This window comes from Podarcis liolepis (assembly GCF_965112155.1).
Source record: "Podarcis liolepis genome assembly, chromosome: 9".
NCBI lineage: Eukaryota > Metazoa > Chordata > Lepidosauria > Squamata > Lacertidae > Podarcis > Podarcis liolepis.
In genome coordinates, this window is record NC_139564.1 from 70,352,653 (window position 1) to 70,371,856 (window position 19,204).

At 45.5% G+C, this 19,204-nt stretch overlaps 1 protein-coding gene across 3 annotated transcripts in view; it reads right to left on the reverse strand.

Annotated features, from left to right (window-relative positions):
• The window catches only part of PPARGC1A (PPARG coactivator 1 alpha), a 651,951-nt gene extending 641,109 nt beyond the window's left edge, over window positions 1–10,842 (reverse strand). For 2 of the 3 annotated variants that reach the window (XR_014516001.1, XM_083460443.1), the window contains exon 1: window positions 10,518–10,842. Coding sequence is in view for 2 of the 3 variants with exons in the window: in XM_083460443.1 (XP_083316569.1) it covers window positions 10,518–10,646 (129 nt within the window). In the remaining variant the exon portion in view is untranslated. The remainder of the gene's footprint in view (window positions 1–10,517) is intronic. The other variant, XM_083460447.1, reaches the window with a different exon arrangement.
• Between the last annotated feature and the right edge of the window lie 8,362 nt (window positions 10,843–19,204).

The following is a 19,204-nucleotide window of genomic DNA, read 5'->3' on the forward strand; positions in this document are numbered from 1 at the left end:
TCTTTATATCGGGGGGAGGATTCCAGACTCCTGTGAACAATTTTAGAAGTGTCAACAGAATTCAATAAATGTTGTTTTTAAAAAATCTAATTATTTGTCACAATACAACCACTATCACTGCCACTTTTCTGTGTGGAGGTTTGTAAACTGCTTCCATCTGAGAAGTAATTGATTCCATTTTTATCACTTGTACCAGTTTATGTGGCTGTTCTCTTCCAGCAAGATGATAACATCTATTTGCAGCAAATTATACATTATAATTCCTCATTCAAAAGCTGTAATGGAAAACAAAAATGCTAATTTATGCTGTAAACGGAAGTAGAGAATCATAATCATTCATTGTTAACATTAAGGACTAAAACTGCTCTTGCAAATAAATAATAAAATAGATTAAATAAGGGGGAAGAGAGAGCAAAAGCATGAGACAAGAGTTATCTGAGAAGTGAGGAAATAAACTGGTTTTTCATGAAGCCAAGAAACAGAGAGAGATGGAAGAAAAGTTGTTAAGAATAAAGTACGTAAGACTTTTGTTCTATTATTTGTGCTCCCATGGATACTTCTAATATACAATGAATAAAAACATACAAATTCCAGTGTCTCAATTGAAAATGGAAATGCGACATGGTTTCCTAAGGGTCTTAGAAATCTCAGCCCTAAATAGTGAATTTCATATGAGGGTGTATCACTGGTCTGCCTAGGGGCCTCCAATTTCTAAAATACAGTGACTCTCTGTGAACCAGAGTTTACAGGTCATTCCCTCTCATTTCCTATGATTAAAGGTAAAAGGAGCCATGACTATTAAAGTGACGTGTAAAGGTAAAGGTAAAGGACCACTAGGTCCAGTTGTGACCGACTCTGGGATTGCGGCGCTCATCTCGCTTTATTGGCCGAGGGAGCCGGCGTCCAGCTTCCGGGTCATGTGGCCAGCATGACTAAGCCACTTCTGGCGAAACCAGAGCAACACACGGAAACGCCGTTTACCTTCCCGCCGGAGTGGTATCTATTTATCTACTTGCACTTTGACGTGCTTTCAAACTGCTAAGTTGGCAGGAGCAGGGACCGAGCAACGGGAGCTCACCCCATCGCAGGGATTTGAACCGCCGACCTTCCGATCGGCAAAGCCCTAGGCTCAGTGGTTTAGACCACAGCGCCACCCGCGTCCCTCTAATTAACCATGGTTATATGTTAACATGTGCACTAATACAAACTATACTGTACATAAACCAGGTTGCCTCAGACCCACTTCAAACTATTATTTTCCCTGATGTGTGAGACAGTCGTGGATTACATATATCTCTGTATTTACACAGAATAAACATACACTTAAATCTCAAAAGTATTTGGGGAACCAGTTAATAAATGCTTACAACAATACAGTACTCTTATTTGTGTGGTGGCCAGTCCTGGCACCCAGAGCCAAATTAAAGTAATCCTCAATCCTAAGTATATTAATAAATAGAGTCAGGTATCATCTATCTCACACACACAATCAAGGCCCCCAAGAGCCGGTTGGGCTACAGATGTCGTGGGCCCACAGACAGCAGGAGGCCCAGGCACCTAGTTTTTGTTCAGCAACAACAACAACAAAGTAAGTTGATCAGATTCCTTTAAAGGGAATTAAAAAGCAAAACATGCAAAAAGGTTGAAGATTATGCAAAGCAGTGGTTGAGAAAGTGCACCCACACAGTGAGAGTATATGGAAACCTTGTACGCCATGGCTGAGTCATGATATTCCAGACTAAAGTACATTCATTAGAGTTTGCACTATATAGCAGCTCTTATTATTCTGATGGCAATACAATGGTGCCTCTGCCCTGTCCAGCGTCCATTTCGGCTGACGTCCGCAGCAAACCTGGAAGTACCGGAACGGGTTGCTTCCGGGTTTGCTGCCCGCACAGGTGCAGAAGCGCTAAATCGTGCTTCGCACATGCGCAGAGGCGCAAACTGCTCCACGCACATGCGCAAAGAGGCAGTTTGCCGAGCGTCCGTTTCGTCGAGTGTCCAAGGCTCTGGACTCAAAACCAGGTACAAAGGTAATTGAAAAAAATTACACTTGGTCAGTGGTTTGTTTGTTTTTCTAAAAAAAATGTTTAGGGGTACTCTCATTTTCCTACTCATATTGAAATACTGCCCCTCAATGAGGTCAAACGTAGACTCACAAAATGTTTAGGGGCATGCGTCCCCCCAGAAAGAAAGCACTGCACTCAGTTATCAGAAGGAGGGATGTACCAATTCAAGCTTGTTAGCAAATAGTTTGCAAGGTTACCTTAAAAGATTGGTAGGGGTATAAACATAATTTAGCACCAAATATTAATTAAAACGTATGAAGAATGGGTGCCTAAAATACTGTTCTTTATCTCTCTTGGTGCAATACTGAAAGTCAATAATATCATCCCATTATACACAGCAGAAGAATCATAGATCATGGTACCATAATTTTGCCTGTAAACCATGGATAATATTCAGAAGATCGACGTCTATTTCTTATAAACTGCGCATAGAAACATTACTTTCTGTTCACCCTCAGCCACTTTATAGTAAATGTTTCAAATCTAAAGATCACAGTAAAACCAAAGTGGTTTGGGGGGGAAACACAATATTCTCAAAGGGCAACTGTTTCCATTGAAGCAACCACTCCTCATATACATTTTGTATTTTCATCACTTTCCAAGTGATAATCAACACAGAGACTTAGGCAGGGAAAGAAGCTTTGCAACCTGTTAATTTTGCGGTAAACAAGTCACATTTAAAAAGAGGCATAACATTGAAACATTTAGAATATAATGACTGTGGTCCAAAACTAAAAAATCCTCTCTCAGTTGACCAAAAACAAATCATTCTGCCACAATGTAGTAAATCACTCCACTGCTGCCCTTTTATATTTAATACCTTTCAGAGGTACACATTTATCTCTACACTAGCATAGTCTACTCATTGATTTCCTATGGTCACGCTGGAAGAAGGTTGTGCTTCCCTGATGATGAGTACAAAGGGTGGATGACCCCATTCTCATTGCAATGCAAACCCTGCACTTTTACATTTCTGCTAACCCACCTAAACATTTGACCAGTTAAGAAATCCCTGCCCTCTTCATTTAGTTGCATAACTGTTACTGCTAACACGTCTTCCTTCTCTTGCATGTAAAATTCTGGATTCCAGCCTACATAAAATAATGAAAACCTTTTTAGACCATCATATTTCAACTTAGAATTTCTACTTATGGACAAAAGGTAAATCCATTAGGAGTAAGTCTCACTGAAATTCTATTGCCTTGCAGGCCTTTTTCACCTGGTTTGGGAGAGTGAGGGCCTGACTGACTCCAGCTACAAAAGCTGAGGTTGCTGAACAGACTCCATCTGGGGGAAGGGTTGTTGTTGCTGCTGCCGCCCTTTTGTATCTTTATTTTAGATCTTCTTGTGCTTTGTGTGGAAATTGTTCTGTTTGGTTGTGTATTTCTTAATGTTTTATTGATTGTTTATGACTTCACTTGTTGTGGTTATGCTTTCCTCATGCTGTAAGCCTCCTTGAGATGGTTTGAACTGTGGAAAAGTGGCAAACAAATAAATTTATGTATGTATGTACTCCAGAATGCATTCGTCTACAGTGGTGCCTCGCAAGACGAAATTAATTCGTTCCGCGAGTTTTTTCGTCTAGCGAATTTTTCGTCTTGCGAAGCACGGTGTCGGAAAAGTTTTGGAAAAGCTTCAAAAATCACCAAAAACCTCAAAAAAGGCTACCACACCGCGTTCTATGAGTTGCTCCTTGAAGTCAAGTCGCAACTGTATTAACGGTGTTAAGAAAAAGGAAACAAACTTGCAAGACGTTTTCGTCTTGCGAAGCAAGCCCATAGGGAAATTCGTCTTGCGAAGCAGCTCAAAAACCGCAAAACCCTTTCGTCTAGCGAGTTTTTCGTCATGCGAGGCATTCGTCTTGCGGGGCACCACTGTACTGGTGGGAAGAGAGGTGCTACTTTTTAATTTAGTAAACTGAATTACTGTGAATTAGCATCGTATTCTTACACAGCACTACCTTTCCAAGGTTTCCTCTGGAGCATGGATACATCTTCTACACTTAAGTTTAAAGGTGCATATCTTGTTCTAGATGTGAATTGTTTTGTTGAAATGAACAACCCACACAGACCTGTAAATAGTAGTTTGCCTGATTGCCTAGGGCAACAAAAAATCACCTCCAAGCTACCAGACATGCAAGCTTTTCTATGTATTTGCTTCATTTCAGGCTATTGGAACAAGACATTTATGCTGTGTAGTAAACTTTAGTGGATCTATTCTCAAGGGACGCGGGTGGCGCTGTGGGTTAAACCACAGAGCCTAGGACTTGCCGATCAGAAGGTTGGCGGTTCGAATCCCCGCGACAGGTTGAGCTCCCATTGCTCGGTTCCTGCTCCTGCCCACCCAGCAGTTCGAAAGCACGTCAAAGTGCAAGTAGATAAATAGGTACCGCACCGGCGGGAAGGTAAATGGCGTTTCCGTGCGCTGCTCTGCTTCTGATGAAGACCAGAAATCAGGGAAGAAAACCCCTTTGCACTACATTTCTTTTCATGGGGCAATGCTAATGGCAAAAGACTGACCCAGTTCCCTACGTGTGAGAGCGCTGGGATGAAAAAGCTGCTACTTAGCGCTGCACAGTATCTACACAAGATATTATATACCAAAGCCCCAGATGAACTGGAGGTGGGGGGTGGGACAGCGCTCTGGCTTGGGAATCCTGACCTGGGCAACCACTCCTTTCTATCATTTTAACACTAAATTGATCTCAAACAGTGGCTGGCAGGACCCTTGTCAATTCCAGTTCAGTGACTTATAGGATTCCCTTGCTGTGTGGCAGTGTTACTTGAACTGAGCAAAGTTTATTTATTCATAACATTTATGCACCGATTCTTTAAAAATACCAAAGCAGTTTACAAAAGATACAACAGTAAAATCAAGAAAAATTCACAACCACCCTTTAAAACATACAAAAGTTAAAATGTTACAATGCGGTACTAATAAAGCCAAGGCTGCAGGTTCGATTCCCATAGGCGGCAGCTGCATATCCCTGCATTGCAGGGGGTTGGAAAATCTTTGGGGTCCCCTCCAACTCTACAATTCTCTGATTAAAACAGATTACATTATCTCAACTTTCTGAGCAGCCTTGTCTAAACAAGAATGCTTTTAGCAGGCGCCAAGAAGAGTACAGTGAAGGCACCTGCTTGATATCAAGAGTTGCAAAATTTCAGTGCTGCCACACTAATCGATCAAGTTCTTACAGACAGATGGTGGTGCAGATATGTGGGATCTGTAGTACTGCCAATTCTGCTGATCAAAATGGCTGACTGGGCACATGGCCTGCAGGGCAAGCCCACCACACAGCAGCGTAGCGTGGGTTGTCAGCACCCGGGGCAAGGCAAGTAATTTGCGCCCCCTAACCTGCCGCCGCTGCCAGCTTCTTCTTGCTGCTGCCTGGTCTGGTCTGGTGTGGTTCTCTCCCGCGCTCAGCGCTGCGCTGGGCGGCCGCTGCACTGTCCCTCCCCCAGATAGTCCCTCACTCTCTCTCCACACCGCACGCCTGGCACCCACCCCCTCCACAGTGGGCAGCGACCCGGCGGCTCGGATCGGATTCGCATAGCCAGCACTGTAGCGAGAGAGAGTGAGTGAGCCAGGTAGGGGCAGAGAGCTGCGAGTGCGAGCGCGCCTCCCCCCCCGATGTTGCGCCCGGTGCGGCCGGCCCCCCCCTGCACCACCCACGCTACGCCACTGCCACCACATGGTCTGAGGGACGGTGGGCCGGCCCACGGCTAGAAAAGGTTGCTGGCCCCTGGTCATGTCATTAACACAGGACAAACAGCCACCCTTTTCTTTTCATTTTGGAGAAAAATGAACCTGCACATTTATTCCAGAAGTAACATCCTGTACATTAAGACCCACACCCCATGGGTGGGAATGCAATTAATCATCCTATCCCTGCTTTTGCTGATACAATCAACAGTCCCCCATTACATTTGCCTTAAAGAAAGAAAAAATACCAGCAATAGAATGGATCACAACACTGTACTACACTACAGGGCTGTTGTAAACTCCTCTTTTGACTCCCCAGCAAAATGAGTCACTTCACAGAACTGTTTAAATCACAACATTCTTCCCACTGCAATATGCATATACTAACAAGGGACTTATTTGCCTTTGCAAATGAAAAAGTAGAAGGGCAATTTTTTTAAAGGTTTACAAACTCTCAAAAACTAACATTTCTGCATAAAATTAAACTTGGATTAGAAAGAGCTGCCTTTGGCTTTGGGATGGGTATGAAACTGCAGAATGATAGCTACACTAAAATCCTGGATTTCTCAGAAAGAATTACCTGAGAAACTGCTTTCCAAAAATACAAAAAAAAGCTTAAAAATGAACCAGAAAGTCCCTTCTCCCAGCAATAGGTGCCAGTGCGATTCTATTTTTTCCTCCATAGCACAGCTTCTGTAAACAGCTGTGACATCACTAAAAGGGAGGAGTCGGCTGATTTCTCACAAAGTGATTGGTTAGACTGGTGCCCTGAACATTTTGCTTTGTCTTGCCTGTTCTACAACAGATTGACACTTAAAAAAGAAAAAAGAAAAGAAAAGAAAATTATTCTGAGCTTAGGCTCATGTCCAGCCAGTACAATTATACTCCCCTCACAGTCATCCTGAAAGGCAGGGGTAAAGGTAAAGGGACCCCTGACCATTAGGTCCAGTCGCGGACGACTCTGGGGTTGTGGCGCTCATCTCGCTTTACTGGCTGAGGGAGCCGGCGTACAGCTTCTGGGTCATGTGGCCAGCATAACTAAGCCGCTTCTGGCAAACCAGAGCAGCGCACGGAAACGCCGTTTACCTTCCCGCTGGAGTGGTACCTATTTATCTACTTGCACTTTGACGTGCTTTCGAACTGCTAGGTTGGCAGGAGCAGGGACCGAGCAACGGGAGCTCACCCCGTCGCGGGGATTCGAACCGCCAACCTTCTGATCGGCAAGCCCTAGGCTCTGTGGTTTAACCCACAGCGCCACCCGTGTCCCTTGAAAGGCAGGGGTCGGGGACCCTAAAATATCCTCACTGGGTAACTGCAAGTTCTTGTGCATTCCCAAAGAAGCACCTTTGATCCTGACTAGGTTCAACAGTTAGTTTTCTTAGTGCTGGGTGTCCAGGGTTTTAATTTGGAACAGCCAGCTTGACACTTGTATTATCAAATGCAATTTCCCAGCTACAGCTCTGTGGGACAGTTCTATGCACACTACAAAGAAGACTCTCAACAAATCATGCTCCACATCTGGATGCTGAAAGATACCAGGAAGGTTTCACGTCATGGAAATGCAAAATAATAACAACAATAAATAAATAAAACATACAGTGTGATATCAGAAGTTAGAAATCAGAACAATTTACTCTGTGTTGCAGGGCTTCAAAGCTGCACAGTATTTCTCTCCATTCTTTCTACTTGGGAGTTTATACAATGCAAGTGTTGCTTTGTTTATGCACAGTTTTATTACAATATATATCCTGCTATGCCAGGAACAGATTTAGCAAGTCCTTGTTGAACTTCTATTGATATTTACAAAGGATGCTTTTATATGGTATTAGATGTTCACAGAGTGCATCATATTGATCTAGGAATAAAAAGCTGTTTCCCCCCACTATAGCTTGCCTGCCCTTTTTGTGGTATATTGAAATTTGAGGATTTCCTCCCCTACACAAAATTGTACTACTACACAAGATATATATTTTTTCCTGGGTAACTGCTGCTGTTATATTTAGAGAGGAGAGATAATAGCTTGTATACTCTTAGCATCACTTTAAGCAAAAAGTGATGCCTGACATTTAATTCTAAACCATGTCTGACATTTAGTGCTATATTTCAGCAAGAAAAAAACATCACTTATAAAAAGTCATTTTGCACCTTTTCACAATTAGTTTCTGATTGCAAATTGCTAGTGAGCATCACATTGCTATTCTCTACTGGATGAAATACAAGCGACTGACCATATGAGATAATATGATTGTGAAGAACAGGAGACAACTTCCTGCATTATACATATTTAACTGTAGTTTGTAAACTACATTTCAAGAGTTTACAGACCTACTAAAATAGATCATCTTCCCAAATTATCTCTCTGATTCTTGCCCGAAATAAAATGCAGCATTAGTCAGATGTTCTATGAAGTGAGCAGCTATAGATTTACCAGCAATTTTTCTACTTTACAGCTGAAAATCCTTTAAAAAGATACACATTAGAGAGGACATAACATTTCACATTTATGCACTTCTGTAAGTTTGGAACTATTTAGGGAAACCCTTTTTACCAACACCTTTCCAAGCCTAATGAATTTCTGCGTTTGTACAAACCACAAGTAAGTCTTTCATAAACTACACTGTTGCTGCACAGACATGTTGAGACGTGCTCAGCAAACCATACTGTATTACAGATACAAAGAAGAGTGCCCATGATATGGTAAGCATTTGTATTTGGCAGCTAAATAATGCCTATTTTAGCCTTTTCGACGGGGGCAAACATGAGAAAGCAAAAAGATGGCAGCATGACCCACAGAATGGATTCCTTTCCCCACCCCCCACCCCTTTCACAGGCAGGGATTATATGCTTCTGCTCACTTGCAAGATGCATCCATCTTTGCAAAAGCCAACTTTGTGAAAATCAGCTAGGTTTCTGTTCATTTTTAAAACGTTTGCTCTCAATGCCAGGCCACTGGAAATGGAAGTAAAACACATCAGCAATAGCGATTCCCATCCCTATCTAGCAACCCTTCCTTTTCCCCCAGTGTGGACTTGTACAGTCATCCATCACCCTGACCTGACACCAGGTGCCTTTCTCATTGGGTGCTGATAAATATTTCCTCCCACCCAGAGACACACTAAAGAGTTCGATACTTATTCCGCTGCTTACTGGGAAACACAACACAGTTGTCAGGGCTCCAAAAGCCCCCATCAATAATAATACTCTGTGCCCCTGAGCTCCCTTTTCCTTCTCTCTCTCCCTCTCTCCTTCTCTTAATGTCTAAAGCTCTCAGACTGGCTGCTGAAGGAGCCTTCCGTATTAACAACTCCTGGAGGCAGAGAGAGAGAGAGAGAAATGTGCAGTCTCTTGATCCTGCGCTGCGAAATGTAACCTTAAACTGGCAACTGCTAGTTTGGGGATTTTAGTTTCCTGGAAACCAGGGCTGCGAGCTGCACGTTTTTCCATGAGCTAAGCAACACTTCTGCCCCCAGTAGAGAAGGAAAGGGAGCGCACAAGCCTAGCCAGTCACCATCACCACCACCACCACCTGACAGGCGGGCACAGTGCCAAGGAGATTCCACCCTGCTCCATCCTTTCCTAGGGAAGGGAAAGGGGCGGAAGGAGTTGTCTGTCTGCCGTTCCCTCTCTGATATTGCTTTGTGGTCTCTGCCTGCTGAGGCATCTCACTTTCTCCAGAAGCCTCTCCCTCTACCAAGTCAACTTTTCTCCCATCAGACAAACCTCCACAACCCAAAAAAACCAGAGCTCACTTGCAAGATAGTTTCTGACATGACTCGGTGGCCCAAAGACTTTCACCGAACAAGCAGTAGGGGCAGCAAAAGCCCACCACATCAGCTAATTCCAGAGACGTTGGAGGAGCTCTTTTACCAATATTCAAGATTTCCCACAGAAATGATACTATTATTGCTATTCCCTCCTCTCCAACGATGTGATGTTGTTTTTAAAGGGCTCTCTGTGGGCTTCAGGAACCAGAGCAGGGATAAGAAGAAACGGGGAAGGGCTTTGTTTGGCTGCAAGCTCTGCATTGCACAGTCATCAAAGTTAAGTGTGAGGGTTGGGGAAGGAAGGTGGGGAAAGAGAGAGACGGGAACGGGGATGCTTTTGATATCAGAGTGCGGCCCAGCCTTCCTATGTGGACGTGGTGGGCATCTTCAGCCATCCTAGGGAAGTTGCAGGAGAGAAAGCACTGGAAGCCGAAACTGATGAAGGAAACTGAGGAAGGGGGCACGTTTGTTTGGTTTTTGTTGGAGGAAAGGGCAGAATAAGTGTCGAGGACCTCCCAAGCAGCAAATTCACCTGGCCACTCTGAAGGGGAAGGACTCGGCCAGAGAGAGAGAGAGAGAGAGAGAGAGAGAGAGAGAGAGAGAGAGAGAGATTTGGGGAAGGTTCTGCTCGAGTTCCCCTGGTGTGCTGTGGAGTTGTTTCTGGCGAACGCACATTTACCCCGGGAAAGGTTGCGCGCTTTCCCTCTCTCGCGCACCTCGGAGGAGAAAAGGGGGCGTGAAACCGCCCCCCCCAAATCTCCCGTGCCCCCCTTTGGAAACGCGCACGAAACTGCCCACCCAAAGGAAAAGAAGCCGAGCCGAGCTTGGCCGAGAGCGAGACCAACAGGCGTCGAGTCGAGGCGCAACACGGGCATTATTTCCCCCACCCCTTCCCACGCCGCCCTCCGACCCCAGGAGGAGAGCGCTTCCCTCTCTCTCCCCCCACCCCAAACTACTCCTTCCCTCCCCTTTCTTTTACCTGGTGGCTGAAGGGGGCTTCCCAAGAGGCGGCGAGGTTGCAGAAGGAGGAGCAGGAGGAGGTGGCGGCGGCGGTGGAGGAGGAGGAGAGGGAGAAGGCGGCATCTTCGGAGAGCCCGCAGCCAGCCATGCCTCCCTCTCGCTGCCCACGGTGAGAGAGAGAGAGAGAGAGACGGGGAGATGGAGACGCTCGAGCGGCGCGCGCGGCACTTGGGCAGCAGAGCCGGGGCGAAACTCTTCGGCGTCCTGGAGGCGCAGGGAGAGGCTGGCGAGCGAGCGCAGCGGCAACGGCGGGGCTCTCTCTGGACGCTCTCCTTCTGGTGTGCGGCTCTTTGGAGAGGCGCCGTCAGGAGCCACCGCCGGAATCACGTGGGCGCGCTCCCTCCGCCGCCCGCCCGCCGCCGCCGCCGCTGCTGGGGACACACAGGCTGCGTGTGACCAACAGCCCGGTGCTGCCAAAGCGACGCGGAGAAGCGCCCCGTGCTCGGGTCCCGCCGTCGCCGCCTCCTTTCCGGGCGAGCGCGATGCGTAAAAAGGAACCGGCTGGCCCCAACTGCGCCAAGGGCTAGTGATGCGCGCTTGGACTGGGGAGGGGAGCCCGGTCTGTTCAGGGAAGGAGGGAGGCGGGCTTGGGGAGGGTCGGGGTGCGCAGGAGGGATGGAGAGAGAGGAAACAAGCTCAAGTTGGAGAATCTGCCGCCCGCTGGCTGGTTTTCAGCCCGAGCGCCCGGTGTGTGTTGTTTTTATTTTGCAAACCTCAGGTTGCAGCTTGGCGCTGCAGCTGGGAACTTCCGTGCATGTGCAGAGTGCATCTGGCTCTCCCGCGCGAAAGTGCCTGGCCCCGCTGCTTCTTCCCCCGACCACCACCAAATGACTGAGCTCAGAGAGAGAGAGAGAGCCTCTGAGCATGTGCTGAGTTGATTTTGCGCCATCAGGGCAGCTTAGGCCACCTGGCTCCACGCGGTTTCCTGAGCACGCACAGGGTGCCATTCTCAGGAGCGAAACGAGGCTTCGTTCATTCATTATTTTAGTGGCATAATTTCAGGCAATGGAACAAAAAAAGGGGGGGGAACCATCCATAAAACACTGGGCTTTATTTCACCTGGATCAAATACCCAGTTTGGCACACACGCACAAGCGCGCGCATCTGCTGGGAGCCTCAATGGCGCTGCTCTGGAGCCTTCACCCAGTTCGAGCCCCATGTTGGGCAAACAGATTCCTGCATTTCGGGGGGTTGGACTAGATGACCCTTGGGGTCCCTTCCGATTCTAGGAAAGGCCAGAACCGAGGGTGACGCTTGGCAGGTGGCTTCCTGGGATAGATGTCTGAAGCCAAGAGCCAGAAAACCCTTTTCCCCCCGAAGAGCGACGCATTCTGAGAACATTCTTGGGCATGTTTTCGTCGCGTTTCTCGTCTCTGATCCCCTTCATCTCGCCACCGAGGGATTTAAAGGGGACTCAGACGTGGACGTCCAGCAAAGGGCTGGAGCGAGGGGTGGGGAGCTCCATCCCTCGCCCGAGGGGCCTCTGTGCAGCTGCTAAAGAAAACATGTATTTTAAAATAGCCACAGGTTTGGGAAAGGAGGACTTGACGCTGCTTCCCTTTCAAAGCTAACAGCGCACAATCCTATGCAGGGACGTTCAGAAGCAGGTTCCAGTGCGTTCAGTGGATTTTTATCGTGTCTAATAGGATCGCAGCCTCAGTGGCAGGTATTCTCTTCGGGGCAGAGTTCCTTTCCAAAGATAAACACGCACATCAAAAGAAAAACTTAGCCTCCAAAGGCAGAGAAAGCTAAAGGCTTTTCCTAGCGCGACACTCCCCCACCCTTAAAATATTATTATTATTATTATTATAACAGAGCAACAGAGGTCAAGCTCTCTCACTTAGAGCCTCCCTGCAACCTGTTATCGTAAGAAACATTTGGCGTGCAAGCCGGCTTTCTCCTCTTTATTGATAGCACCTGGCAGGCAGCTCATTGCGGTGAAGACAGGCAGCTGAAGGCTCCAGGGGAAGGGAACATTCAAAACGAGCTTCTTGTTGCATTTATAGCATGGCCCTTGTTCTCTCTCCCCATGCCAAATCACAATTACCCAAAGATGGAGCAGTCTTCTTAGGTTGCTTCAGAGCTCTCTCCATAGAAAAGCGGGGGTCTACCTTTTTACTTAGCACACAATGCGTCTGTTTTCTTGCAAGCGTGCACTAAGGTCACAAACCCTGCTTACAGCCTTGTGGCTCTCCATCGTTGCTTCGATGCACTTTTTTTAAAGGTCAAAGGACGACTACTATAACAACAACACAAGTAAACAGTAGCATATAATTAGAAATGATGTATGTAACTGTAAAAGGCAATAATTGTTCTAGGAAAACCTCAAAGAATAAAGGTGGCCTGGTTATCCACCCTAAGATGCAGCTGGAGAAAGAGGTGGTTTGATCAAATGGTGAATAGATATATCAAGGGGCTTCTCTCACACTAACAAGGAGTGCAGTCCTATCCACATTTATGCTGAGATAACTCCGATTAAACTCAATGGGGGGGTTGGCTTCTGAATACACACACACACACACACACACACACACACACACAATTGTGCTGTAATCTTATAAATAAAATTAATGATAATCTGTTCCACTTCTCCTTTAAGCCCCTGTGCTGTCCTGTATACATTCCCATTTCCATGTAGAGGCAAAATAAAGTGAATTTCTTTGCTGTGTCTTGTAATTTTTGAAAGTTCCCTGACAAAAAGTCAATTCCAACTTTTTATTTTATTTTTTTCATTTTGCTTCTAAAAGCACAGTATTTTAAAATGACAGCCAACATGAGCAGCAGCACCCAGCTCCTGTACCAGCCGCAGGTGGAAACTACAGCTGAGAAACATCAGCCAAGCAAAGGTGATTGCTAAAATATGAGCCCTAATAAATTCTAAGAATTAAAGAAAAAGAGGGTGAGGAATGAGAGGATACCAAGAAGGGCATTTCAAATTTACCCCCTACAAGGCAGGAATCTCAACTAGAGCGTCCATGACAGATGGCTATCCAACCTCTACTTAAAAACCTCCGAAAGCACCCAGCTTATTCAAAAGCACCCAGCTTATTTTAATATATACATATAATGGAAACACCAAAGCAGAACTCATAACCACGATTTCTAAAAATGCAGTCCCATCCTATCCGATTTTGACTTCTAAGTATAAGGACTGCAACCTTAGACACACTCCCTTCTAAATTTCCCTGATAAGCCATTCATCTCCCTGCAATTTTCACACTCCTTTCACTGCTTCATTAAAGGTAAAGGGACCCCTGACCATTAGGTCCAGTCGTGGACGACTCTGGGGTTGCGGTGCTCATCTCGCTTTATTGGCCAAGGGAGCCAGCGTACAACTTCCGGGTCATGTGGCCAGCATGACTAAGCCGCTTCTGGCGAACCAGAGCAGCGCACGGAAACACTGTTTGCCTTCCTGCCGGAGCGGTACCTATTTATCTACTTGCACTTTGATGTGCTTTTGAACTGCTAGGTTGGCAGGAGCAGGGACAGAGCAATGGGAGCTCACCCCATTGCGGGGATTTGAACCGTTGACCTTCTGATCGGCAAGTCCTAGGCTCTGTGGTTTAACCCACAACGCCACCCGTGTCCCTGCTTCATTGCCCCACCAAAATTCTCTGCATGCACACTCAATTTCAACAGCACCCTGCATCATTTTCAACCCCCCCCCAAAAAAAATAATGCACACAAATATATATGCACACACAAATCCCTGGGTTATCTTTCGGACACACAGCTTGGAAGACCAGAACACTGGATATTTGTGAGTGAGAGAAACAGCCAAGTTCGTACCCTTGGTGCTTCCAGCACATATTCAAGCTAATGCTTTTTGATATTGTTGCATGATCTTATCTGCATATCCTGTCTTCCTCTATTTGGTTTTCTGTTTGTACCTCTAGGATAGGGCATGTTCTAGTTTATGTCGTCCAAGCAGAATTTGCTTTAAAATATGCTGGAGACGTATGTGCCTTTATACTGCTTTATCCTCCTTCCAATCCCTAATGAACTTGAGTACATCTCTGCTTAACCATGCAAATTTTACTCTTGTCTTTTGCCCACAGGTACATGCGCCATCTGTGCCACTGAAGAACATTCCTACCTAAGAATGTTTGCGATTCCACATTTTTCTTTTCTTTACTGCGTATTCCTCTGTATAGCAATAGATTTTACAGCTGAGGAACAAACAAACAAAAAAGCTCTGTGTGTTACATGCTGTGTGGTTTTCTCCCAAAATTATTAATGTTTTTACAAGTAGATTTTGCAGGTTGGTTGTCAGGGGAAAGTCAGCTTAGCCCTTTCCCTTATACAAAATTACTGAAGCTGCTTAATTGGGTCCCTGTAACTTTTCCTCTTAAAAAAGTAGCATGGAAGGATTACTCAAGAGATGGAAAGTGACCAAAGAGAGCAGGCTTAACTGGCCTTGTTTGGTGCCTGTGGTTCAGAATGCTTTTGCAGCTGGCTTGATAGCTGTGACCATTCCTGGCAGACCATAATAGTCCATGCCCTACTAACCTCCCGGTTAGAGGACTTCAATGCACTTAAGCGGGGTGGCATGGAAGTTGCAGCTCATACAGAATGGAGTGGTGAAATCGCTTCCAGCCTGTCCCAAAGTTTCAGCTACAGCTGAAGAGTTGTGAGGAGAGAGATCAGGAGAAGATTGGAGATCAGGAAAAATTTAGAAGTTTTTAGATGCTACTTCCCACTTTCGTGATTTTTTGCTTATGGACACAGGAGCCCAGAACATAACCCCCACCAGTTTCCAGGTGTTGTTGTTGTTTAGTCGTTTAGTCATGTCTGACTCTTCATGACCCCATGGACCAGAGCACGCCAGGCACTTCTATCTTCCACTGCCTCCTGCAGTTTGGTCAAACTCATGTTGGTAGCTTCGAGAACACTATCCAACCATCTCGTCCTCTGTCGTCCCCTTCTCCTTGTGCCCTCCATCTTTCCCAACATCAGGTTCTTTTCCAGGGAGTCTTCTCTTCTCATGAGGCCAAAGTATTGGAGCCTCAGCTTCAGGATCTGTCCTTCCAGTGAGCACTCAGGGCTGATTTCCTTCAGAATGGATAGGTTTGATCTTCTTGCAGTCCATGGGACTCTCAAGAGTCTCCTCCAGCACCATAATTCAAAAGCATCAATTCTTCGGCGATCAGCCTTCCAGGTGTTATTTATGACTTATAAAACTTGGGACCTAAATATTATAGGTCAGGCATATCAAAACTTGTGGAATCATCTAATTAAGTGTGGACTATGTCCATGGGCCTAACCAGGATTCATGTTGGCAGAACCGAGTTATCTGCAAGGTGATTCGACAGTTAGTTAAGTATTTTTATCTATTTAATTGATGGGGGGTCAGCTGCCCCCCTGCTATGCCCACAACTAGGTTTTAGCGGAGAAGTCCAGTTACCACATAACGTTTAAGGTGTGGTGAGTGTATCAACTAGGTTAGGATAAACTCTTCTGGCTGACATATTCTAAGTTAAGAGTTAAGGGGAACACTTGGGAAATGACTTTGTGATACAGTGGTACCTCAGGTTAAGAACTTAATTCGTTCTGGAGGTCCGTTCTTAACCTGAAACTGTTCTTAACCTGAAGCACCACTTTAGCTAATGAGGCCTCCCGCTGCCTCTGCGCCGCCACCGCACGATTTCTGTTTTTATCCTGAAGCAAAGTTCTTAACCTGAGATACTATTTCTGCGTTAGCGGAGTCTGTAACCTGAAGTGTCTGTAACCCGAGGTACCACTGTAATGCCGAATGGGAACAGAAAAGAGATAAGAACTCACTGGAAAGGTTAGGTTTTGTATCCAGCAACGCCGTTCCATTCACAGAGTGAGTTCTGCTTGTACAGTAGAAGTTTCCTTTCTTCTCCTTCCCCTGTGCACCCATCAAATCTGTTGTGCGTTCGCCCTGCCCAGAACAAGGCCAGCCTAACCCCATTTAGAATCTGAGGCAAGATTTGCCACCAATGTCCCTCTTTCCTGATCCAGGCCCACGCCCTGGGAGGGTGAGAGACCAGTGACAACACAGCCACTCTACAGAGGTGCCCCCTTATTTGTCAATATTTTAGGTGGAAATGGCACATTCCACAAGGAGCTGCCAGTGCTCTCCCGATCTTCAGTTTTTGGCTGCATTTTTGGCTAACCCAAAGCAAAGTCCATATCAGGATCTCTCGCCCCTCAGTGGAGCCTGACGCCTGAGGTGGATCACCTCACGCTGCCTCATTGATGTGCTGGCCATGCTAGGGCAGCAAGCTAGAGACTACATGGAATGCCTTTCCAGCCCCTTTCTGCCCTTCAGGATTTGATGCCTTAGGCAGCTGCCAGATTCTACCTCATGGTATGGCTGGCCCTGCCTCAACCTTCTGGAGAAGATGGCAGAGGAGGAAAAAATCTGTTGTACAAGAGGAAGTCACTGTGTGAACAGAAAAACTTCATTAGATAATAAATAATAATAATAATAATAATAATAATAATAATAATAATAATAGTTTATACCCCGCCCATCTGTCTGGGTCCCCCCAGCCACTCTAGAAGGCTTCCAACAAAACACTAAAATACAATAACCTATTAAACATTAAAAGCTTCCCTAAACAGGGCTGCCTTCAAATGTCTTCTAAAAGTTTGGTACAGTGGTGCCTCGCAAGACGAAATTAATCCGTTCCGCGAGTCTCTTCGTCTAGCGGTTTTTTCGTCTTGCGAAGCAACCCTATTAGCGGCTTAGCGCTATTAGCGGTTTAGCGGCTATTAAAGGCTTAGCGGATTAGCGGCTAAAAGGCTATTAGCGGCTTAGAAAAAGGGGGGGGGAGCGGGAAAAAATCGGAACACTCGCAAGACGTTTTCGTCTTGCAAAGCAAGCCCATAGGGAAAATTGTCTTGCGAAGCAGCTCAAAAACGGAAAACCCTTTCGTCTAGCGGGTTTTCCGTCTTGCGAGGCATTCGTCTTGCGGGGCACCACTGTAGTTATTTTTCTCTTTGACATCTGACGGGAGGGCGTTCCACAGGGCGGGTGCCACTACCGAGAAGGCCCTCTGACTGGTTCCCTGTAACTTGGCTTCTCGTAGCGAGGGAACCGCCAGAAGGCCCTTGGCGCGGGACCTCAGCGTCTGGGCAGAACGGACACTGAGGTCCCTGTATTGGATACAACACAGGGCCATATTTGGAAGACAAACCTATTAAAATCTGTGCAAGCGCTGTTCTCATAGGCATTCTACTCATCTAAGGCATGATATTTCTCTCAAAGGGTATGTCTATGATTTAACATAAAAGCTAAGATTTTCTCCACCCTGCAGAGCGCACAGAAACATATTTAGCCTTTAGTATAAATCTGGTGCTCTTCAAATATCAGAATCTTAAGTGTTGCAGGAGAAATGGAAACATGCATTTGTATCTAATACAAAATGTCACCAATGCGTTGTTGAAAGCAGCTGATCAATACTCACTATTCAGCTGAATAGCAACATATGAATTGCTCTTGACTGAAAATTAAGGTGGTGGGAAGCAAACAAGTAACGGAAACATTCTTAGAAAGCAAATTGAAAACTGCCAAGAGATAAGAGAACAAGATAAATGGATTTTGTTGTTGTCGTCGTTCTTTCAAGGTACATAAAGATCTCTTTGGATTCTACATGATCAAGTGTGCAGCTGGATAAACGTCTGTTCAAGTGGAAGCAAACATTGATGAGTCTAATAACCTACCCATAATAAGAAACTTTCAACATTACTGTGGTTATTAAAATGAAGTGATAATTGAATGCCCTCCTCAGGCCTTTCAACAGCTCTTCTCCATCAGCGTAATTGATGGTTAGTCTTTTGCACCCCAATAAATGGCAAAAATGAACAATTATGCCATTAAAGCAGACTTGCAGTCAAAGCCTCAAATCGCATTACTTAAGCAGCAACCCTTTATATGGTAGCAAAATAGCATGCTTTACTGTTAAAAATATGTATTAAAGTGCCCTCCAGACAGGTATATCGGAAGTCTAAATACACACTAAAGTTCCTGTTAAAATAAGCAAGGCGGATTAATGGGAAAGTGTGTAAATTTTGGGGTGACATTATATGTGAGGAAGTAGTGACCCCAAACATATGTAAAAGTTCATCTTACCCAGAAAAGATGCATGGCACCCGAGTCACCAAATTTTCCTACCACCCCAAGACCATTGTTCCTTCCCAGACCGCCATCCAAATGGACATTCTATACTTGGGCTCTGCAAACAGAATGGGCTGATAGGAGAAGCATAACAATATGGTCCAAGATTGCTCCCTCAACACACAAAAGGCCTTTCATATTAACTTTCTAGTAGTAGTAGCAGGAATAATCATACTGTAGCTCAAGAGTCTTAGTGAACCCATCACATTAATGCGGATGGCCAGCTTTCTATTTAACGGCAATAATTATTAAAATAAAATCCTGGTTAATTGCTTGATTATGGTAATCCATGAATCAATTTGTCATTTGCCTAAGCAACCACTGAAAACTACTAAAAGATACCAGAGATCTCACCAGTGGGATTGCTGCCAAATTGCATAATAATAATAATAATAATAATAATAATAATAATAATAATAATCCACTCATCTAACTGGGTTGCCCCAGCCACTCTGCCTACGTTTTGTGGTTCAGTTGTGGCAGGAATGTTATAGAAAGCA